We start from the raw sequence: 8,593 nt of genomic DNA, 5'->3' as shown, positions 1-8,593 counted from the left end.
AGGCTAGGCGGCACAGAGGGCGGGGTTGCGGCGTCTGCGCGGGGCACAACCCCCTGAGGGGCGGGGCGATTTCCTGCCAATCACTGCCTGTTTGCCCTCCCCCCTGCGCTGGCCCGGCTGCCTCGGGGTGGGGGAAGTCGGGGAGGGGGCGATAAAATGGCGCAGGGGGCGGAGTGAGGCGCAGTCTTTCGCCCAGGCTTCGGCCCCGCTTCCGGAGGTGAAGAGCGGGAGGGACGAGGGGGATTGCGTTCCCGGCTGGGAGGGGGATGGGGGCGCCTGTTGCTTCTCCAGGGGGCCATACATGCCCGTCCACCCCGTTGAAGGGTTGGGAGGCCTTCGCCCTGCTGGGAGAGGGCTGGTTGTCGTTCCTGAGGTGATGGCGGCGGGAGGGGGAGTGTCCCTGCGCCCCACCTCCACGTCGGCGGGCGGTAGATGCCCCTCACCCTGCTGAGGAAGAGGGAGGCCGTCGGGTCACCTGCGAGGCGGGGAGCGCTGTCAGTCTCCCTGCCCAGTGGGGGTGGGGGAGGATGGGTGTGTTGGGTAGGTTGGGGGTGCCGCTTCCCTTGCCCCACTTGGGGGGAACTGTTGCTAGGGAGAAGATTTTCCCGCCGCGCCCTGAGGGTGGGGGAGGGAGAGGATGACCCACCCCTTGGGCTGGCGGGGCCTCGGTCCCACCGAGGTGTGGGTGTGTGTGGCTACCCTCCGGGTGAGTGGTGCATCTCGCAGGCCTGTTGAGGGGTCGGTTTGGCCCCTGCGGGGGGAGGGGCGGGGAGCCAGCCCGCGCTTCTCCCGCCTTCCGCGGGGTGGCGGGAATTCTCGATGTTTTCGGAGGAGGGAGGAGGGAAGTGCGAAGGTCCGGCCCCGAGGGCGATGCAGTGCTGAGGCCGTCGCATTTCTGGGGGAGAGCAGGGGGCAGCCCAAGCAGTCTCCTACGAAGGGTGGACATGGGTCACCCTTCTTCCTGGCTCTCGGGACTGGAGGTGTCACCAGTTCCTTCCTGGGAGGGAGGGAAGGCAGCTGGCACCGCAGGGTGGGCCCCAGAGAGGGGAAAGAAGTGATTGGATTGCCTACCTGCTGATCTCCAGTTTCTTGTGGATTTGTTAGAGGCTGCAAGCTTTAGCTATCCTGTCTAAATTAAAACATTTTCTTTTTAAAAAGAAACCTGTTGCTGTAGCTTAGTAATACTTAGTTTCTATGACCCTGTGGAATGAGAATCCTGGAATCCGTATCTAGTGGAATGTTAACCTAAAGCAGAAATTTCCAGCCCTAGGTTGTTTTTGAGTCCTACAGTATTTCCATTTACTTCAAAGGAAGTTGCAGAATTCTTACAGATTATTTCAGTTCACTTTGATTTTAAGTGTTATGCCCATTTTACGGAGTGATAAAGCCTAGTGAGTGCCTTTTGTGCTGTGTGCTGCACATGTATTGCCTATTGGGGAAGGTTGGAAATCAAAGGCCTGTCCCTTGGAAATAATCTTTGCCCTTGGCCATACCTATCAGATCTAGCTTGGTAATGGTCTTGGTTTTAGAACCTTGAAAGAGGGATATAGGGTTGTGTCTGGTGTTGCAGTTTTAGTGGCCTGAATAAAATAAAGGCTTTGTGCTCTAAGGCAATAGGTTTTCTTAGGTACGATAAAAATAGAAAGGGAACCAGTTCCTGAGGTTGCAGCTAGGTGGTTAGAGAACAGAGCAAGGGGGTGGTAAACTGAAGTGTGAAGAAGGGGGTGGACAGGTGAGAGAGATGTGGAAGGACAGAATAGGGTCACAGGAGGGATGGGGAGCAGAGGAATTAAGAGATAGACTTGGGAGATGAGAAAAATATTCTTCCCTTAAAAATAAAGAGATCCTCATTTTAGGTGGAAGTTACAAAACAAGTGCCAAGAAAGGCAGTTAATGGTAGAATGGCAGACAGGCGCTAAGGCTGTCTTGTGGAAATTCACTTTAGACCTTAATTTTATCTGAGATTTCCCCCCTTTTGCAAATTCATTAAATATCAACTTTAATTAGTATAGGGCTTTTAGGTTTAGAGTGCTTTCATAAACATCCCCTCATTTGATCCTCATGATAATCTGTATTTGAAGATAACGGCATGTAATTGTATCCCCCATTTTTCAGATGAGTGTTCTCATCTGAATTGAGGTTCAGAGACTTTTAAGTGACTTGTGAGGTCTCTGAATTTAGGTCAGTCCCTCTTCTGTTACTTCAATAACTATTAATTCAAGGGATTTGCCCGATATTTCAGATGTCCACACAGCCTGGTCTTTAATTAATTCAGTGGCAATATGGTTGAATGCTCGGTTAAACTGAAAGAAATTAGAGTATACTAGATAATTTCTAACAAGCAAGGACCTAGGGGAAGTTCTCAACTAGATTAACATTCTTTCCTACCATTCCTGTGCTTCATTAAGACCTCTTTAGGGGTCAGGGAGGTGATGATGGTGGGATGAAATAGAAACTGTAGCCACTACTTAGCTTTTCCATTGTGCTTGTAGTACTTGAAGTGCTTTAGTTCACGGTCTCATTTAATTTTGGCAACAACACTATGAGGTAGCTACTGTGATGGTCCCTGTTGTATAGGAGAGGACATTTGAAACTACAGAATGTAATCATTGTCTTTCTCTACTGACTTCTTAATTTAAAACTATATTTTAAAGATTTTATTTATTTATTTGACAGAGAGATAGAGCAGGAACACAAGCAGGGGGAGTGGGAGAGGGAGAAGCAGGCCTCCCACCAAGCAGGGAGCCCAATGCGGGGGCTCAATCCCAGGACCCTGGGATCATGACCTGAGCCGACGGCAGACGCTTAACAACTGAGCCACCCAGGCGCCCCTAAAAATAATTTTATTATTAAATATTCTAAGCATATAAAATGTATAGGAAGTAACATAATGATACCATTATCACGCCATTCAGCTTTATTTTATCAATGTAGGCAGGCTGAATCCGAGTACTCAGAGGGGGTCTCTCAGATACCAGCCAACCAGGGTTCTTGGCTTTGTGCAGAATAGGAATCAAATGGGAGCCAGGAGGAAGCGAGAGCAGAGTTCATTGAATAGTGTGATAGAGTATAGCAGATGGAGTGTCTGGGACACTCCGAAAATGAAAAGTAAGTCGCTCTGTCACTTGAGGTTATGGGTTTATAGTGGAAAGGGGTCCAGGGTACATGTGCCTTCAGGAACCCAGGGAAGCCTCCGATCAAAGGTGAGTGTAAGGTGAACAATAGGTGTTATTCCATAAATCACTGAAGGTAGGGGATATCGATGCCAGTGTCAGCCAAGGTTTGTTTTAAGCTAATGTCTGGGAACATGTTTGGGATCTGGTTCTTACATGTTATCAGGTGTTTAAGGCCTAGGATGGAACTCAGAGAATGATTAACTTTCTTATCTCCCCTTGGAGTGGCAACATAGCTTCTTTGTTTTACTCAGATGCAAAATATAGAAGATGAGTAAACGGGACTTAGCAGAAAAATAGCAGAAATGGAATCTTTCTAAAATGGTTTCCCTGTCTCATTATGTTGCCCTTTATTTTTTTAAGCTCCAACACGGGCTTGAAGTCACAACCCTGAGACCGAGACCTGAGCTGCTATCAAGGGTCGGTTCCTTAACCTACTGAGCCACCCAGGCACCCTGCCATGTATATATTTTTAAAGTAATTTCTATGTGCCTGATGTGGGGCTCAAACTCACAACTCCCAAGATCAAGAGTCATAGGCTCTTGACTGAGCCAACCAGGCCCCCCCTTGCCATATTTTTTATAGGTCTTTTTTGTTCATTTTTTTAAAGAAATAAACATTATAGATAGAATTGAAGGTACTCATGTCCCCTTGCCATTTCTCTTCCCTCTCCACTACCAGAGGTAACCACTGTCTTGAATTTTGTGCTTCCTATTCCCATGCAAGTTTTTATAATTTAATGATATATGTATCCATACACTATATGGTATTGTTTCTCTAACAGATTGCAAGGGAAAAAAAAGACGGGGAATATATAGATTAAAATACAAAACATATCGACCAGTTGCCTTGTGTGGACTTACTGGATACTGATTTTTTTTAATCTTTAAAAATAATTTATAAAATAATTGGTTACCCAAACCATATATTTTATGGTAAGGAATCCTTGTTATTTACAGATGAAATGATGTGATGCCTGGGATTTGCTTCAAAATAATCCCATTAAGGGGTGCCTGGGTGGCTCAGTTAGCTAAGCGGCTGCCTTGCGGCTCAGGTCATGATCCCAGGGTCCTGGGAGCCCAGTGTGGGGCTCAAACTCAGCAACCGTGAGCTCAAGGCCTGAGCTGAGATCAAGAGTTGGACACTAAACTGACTGAACCACCCAGGTGTCCGGATTATACATTCTTTTTTTTTTTTTTAGATTTTTATTTACTTATCCATGAGAGACAGAGAGAGAGAAGCAGGCTCCCAAGGAGCAGGGAGCCCGATGTGGGACTCGATCCCAGGACCCTGGGATCATGACCTGAGCCGAAGGCAGTCGCTCAACCAACTGAGCCACCCAGGCGCCCCGGATTATACATTCTTTAAGGATGGAAACCATGTCTTTATTTTTTAAGAAGTCCTATAGAAACCAGTTATCTTGCTCAGTGCTGTGTGATGATATTAGCTCAGAAAATGTTTTCTGAAAGAATGCATGAGCTAAAGCTAAAATTCAGGAAGTGGAGGGAAAGCAGGGTGTGGGGAAATTCACAGAAGGCTAATAAGGAATTTTCCAAATTACTGAGTTTAGTGTTTAAGCATTTCTTATAGCTTCTCAGATGTTGAAATGATATATGAAATAGAAGTTTTTTTTATCACCTTTCCCATCTAGAAAATAATTTAGATTAGGTCCATCACTGTTTAAAAGCTAGGTTTTAATTATATAAGTAATTTACAAATATTCAAGTAGAAAAGTAGAATGACACTGAAGTCTCCCCTTGATGTCTCTTTGTCCCCTCATAGGTTATAACAGTCATCAGTTTTGTGTTTATATTTTTCTGGATCTGTTTTTTGCATTTTTTTTTTTTAAAAGATTTTATTTATTTGACAGAGAGACACAGCAAGAGAGGGAATACAAGCAGGGGGAGTGGGAGAGGGAGAAGCAGGCTTCCCGCGGAGCAGGGAGCCCGATGTGGGACTCGATCCCAGGACCCCGGGATCATGACCTGGGCCGAAGGCAGACGCTTAACGACTGAGCCACCCAGGCGCCCCTGTTCTTTGCATTTATATATAAATTGAAAATGAGACTTCGGCATGTGTGGTCATGATTAACTTGTAAATCTTGGTGGAATCTTAAGACATTGCCTCGTCCCTCTTCTCCATCCTGTCCCCATTTTTTATAAATGAGGAAACAAGTCCAAATGGTTAAGTGGCTCACCCAAATTACTACAGCTGGTTAGTGACAGAACCAGGACTACAAGCAAGGTCTCAGTACTCCCGAGCCAGTATTCATCTTACTGGAGCAAATGATATTCTTAAGAAAGTACAAAATTGTTGGGAGGAACAAAACTAGTTCCTTAGTTGCATAATTTTTCCTCTAAAGGTTTTTCTTTGATGTTCTTGACTCAAAATCCAACTTTCTGGTATTTAAAAAAAAATCAAGATCAAAATTAATAGGTGGAGCACCTTAAAGCATAATACAGTTGACTTTGTAATTAGCAGAGTTGAAAGTGATGAGAAGATCCTCTAATTTTCTTTGTGCCTGCAGGAAGGTGGGAGTCAATCATTTTGACAAGTCTCCTGAAAGGAACAGCTAGCGGGAGCTGAAACCTTTTTCCATTTGGTCTCGTGGCAAAGAGATCACACCAGCAGCTCCACACAGTATGGAAGACAATTCTTATATTCTTAAAGTGTTTTTTTTTTTTTTTTTAATTTTAGAAGTTGTACATTTGTTTTTTTAAAGTATAAACCGTGAGAATCCAAACATTTTACATAATATATATTTGTTTTATTTGTATGTTGTGGATATTAATCTATGATAGTATATATTGATCTACTTCATTATGTTTTAAATAGTTGTAAAGTATTCCATAGTATGGATGTACCATGATTTCACTGAGCAATTCTGGTGATGGACATTTAGGTTGTCTCCAATATTTGGCGCTTTTGAATAATGCTGCTTTGAACATCCTTACAAATGTATCCATGTGCACTTGTATAGGTACTGCTGCAGGAAAAATTCACAGAATTGAAATTGTGGGGTCAAATGGTATTGCAAATTACTCTCCACAAAATATTGTGCTGACTTACACTCTTTTATACTGATAGTGTGTGAGGATGCTTATTTCCTATATCCTTATCAACTTAGATATTATGGCATCCTAATTTTCACTATTTTGTTAGGAAGAAAATATGTCACTGTTCTAATGTATATTTCCATGATCCTGGTAAGGGTAAATATCTTAAAATTATTTCTCATGTTGCAAGTCACAGTGCAAAGAATTCGAAATATCAGGACACCACCACTGTAGAACAGATAGAAGTTGATATAGGGGTAATTCCTGTTCCTCAGTGAAATTGCCTCTTATTTTTCCAGATATGACGTGCTCACTTGTGCCCTCTGAACAGTCTTCTGGAACTTCTCTCTTGCCTAAAGACAATGCCCCATTTTCTTGGGGTTCCTTGGATGAGGATGGATTGGATGACTCCTTGCTGGATCTGTCTGAGGGAGAAGAAGATGATGGCCATTTTAGTTTCACAGAGGAAGATATTCAGGAGCTCTTGAAGGATGATGACCTTAAAGATGATAGCAGGCGTGTTGAGAAGGGAGGGAAAGGGAGTCAAATTCTATTTGATACTTCCCAAGAGAAAAATTCATTGTATAGCTTGGGACCAGTAGCTGAGACCCCTGGCCTCTTGAAACTACCTCAATTAAGTACATCAGTTGGTCATGGACCAACTCCTACTAAACCATTAAACAGACACTCTGCACTAGAAAAGAATCCTATAAAAATAACAGTTACACCGTTTGATCCAACAGTTTGTGATGCTGTGCTTGATAAGGACAAGACTGATTCATCCAAAGATACTGAAAAACCCTCCTCCCTTGGGGAAGAGATGAGAAAAGATGGTCTTAGCCCAGATGAGAGCAAACTCTGCACTGAGTCTAAAGGGATCAGTCCCAGTAATTCTGCTTGGGATGTGCCCCCACTCTCTTCTCCTTCAGACAATGACTTTGAACAAACTGTGTCTGATAAAAATATATCTGACGGTAAGAAAACTACACCTGTGTTCTCTCAGATCTTGGACCATTCAGAGACTCCGAATACGGGGTCTTCCTGGAAAAATGGATCAAATAAATCAAATTGTGAAGTGAGGTTTCCGGTTGTTTCCAGTTCATCAAACAAAGTAAGTATATTTTTTCAATGTAAAGAGAAAAATTATTTTCATTCACAAGCTGTATAGCAGAGCTTTGTATTCATCAAACAAATTGGGAGTTGAATCCTGACTAGAACTGTGACCTTGGTAAAATTCTTTAGCCTCTCTGTTTCCTCATATTTCTTATCTATAAATTGTACTAAATAATACTTCACAGTATAGTAAGGATTAATGAAATAATGTATTTATAGTAACTGGTATATAATATTAAATTACTACTTATTGAATAATTACTAAGATAATGATGATTTTACTATTATTTTTCCCTTCTTTGGGTTTCAGCTTAAGTCTCAATCTTTGGTTGCCACGCTAAATGAGATACAGCACCTGATCAGCCACTGAAGAGCTGAAAAATCTTGGGCAATTTTCCTAACCTCTTTGAGCCTGATTCCCTGTCTATCAAATGGGCATGCCACTTAGGATTTCTTCCTTTTCCTTAAAATTACAGTCACTATCTCATTTAAAGTATCTGTCATAGTGCCTGGTACACAGGAGGGTTCAGAAATATGCCTCTGTAGCCTTTATTAAGAATAAAAGAATATGTCCATCAATAGTGTTTTCAGCTTTTTCCTTATAATTATCTTTCCTTCTGCTCTGAACGAAAGCAGGATGTTCTTGACAAGGATTCGGGGAAGCTGAAAGTCAATGAGAGAAGACTAGGCAAAGTCATTCCTGTTCTGCAAGCCAAAACAAGGTAACAGTATGATAATATTCTGGTTTCTGTTTGTTCTCTTCAATTTCTTTCTTCCCCTCCTCAGTTACCCCTTAGTGTGGAGTAAAACCATGTACCAGGTGTAGGCATACTTTTAAGTTCTGGGACCACTAACATGTAGCTCTGTGACCTTGGGCAAGTCAAATGATCTGTGACTTCAGTTTATTTGTCAACAAATGAGGCTAATGATGCCTTTTCTGCTGCCTCACAAGGTTATTTTGGGAGTAAAAAAGACATATTAGTGAAAGCACTGTATAAATGTAAGATTTCTTTTCCTGTGCATCAGGAAGCCTGGTCACAGGACAGGAGGTTAGAATAATTTTAACACAAATATTAAAATACAATTATGTAGAAAATCCTTTTGTCATCTCTCCCAACTTGAGTGCAACTGTCCTTGGGGAAAAATTATAGTGGAGGTTGTGGATTTGGGTCACCTTTTCAATCTATTCTCTTGTTGCCAGGAGATGGCAGTGTCTACATGGGCCTTCTCAATTAGCAAAGCTATTTTTTA

At 42.8% G+C, this 8,593-nt stretch overlaps 1 protein-coding gene across 8 annotated transcripts in view; it reads left to right on the top strand.

Moving 5' to 3' along the window:
* Positions 1-78: 78 nt before the first annotated feature.
* The window catches only part of S100PBP (S100P binding protein), a 34,632-nt gene continuing 26,117 nt past the window's right edge, over positions 79-8,593 (top strand). For 3 of the 8 annotated variants that reach the window (XR_010411026.1, XM_064589532.1, XM_045898174.3), the window contains exons 1-4: positions 79-217; positions 5,701-5,813; positions 6,529-7,340; positions 7,976-8,064. Coding sequence is in view for 7 of the 8 variants with exons in the window: in XM_064589532.1 (XP_064445602.1) it covers positions 6,531-7,340; positions 7,976-8,064 (899 nt within the window). In the remaining variant the exon portion in view is untranslated. Of the gene's footprint in view, positions 218-350; positions 374-2,137; positions 3,204-5,700; positions 5,814-6,528; positions 7,341-7,975; positions 8,065-8,593 lie in introns of those variants that run through there. The other 5 variants (XM_045898173.3, XM_045898171.3, XM_064589531.1 and 2 more) reach the window with 5 other exon arrangements.

This window comes from Mirounga angustirostris, unplaced genomic scaffold (genome assembly GCF_029215605.1).
Source record: "Mirounga angustirostris isolate CCGP_5_RB_7025 unplaced genomic scaffold, mMirAng1.0.hap1 SCAF_4, whole genome shotgun sequence".
NCBI classification, from domain to species: Eukaryota; Metazoa; Chordata; class Mammalia; order Carnivora; family Phocidae; genus Mirounga; species Mirounga angustirostris.
The sequence above is the reverse complement of the archived record's forward strand: the minus strand, read 5'-3'. Positions and strand labels throughout refer to the sequence as shown.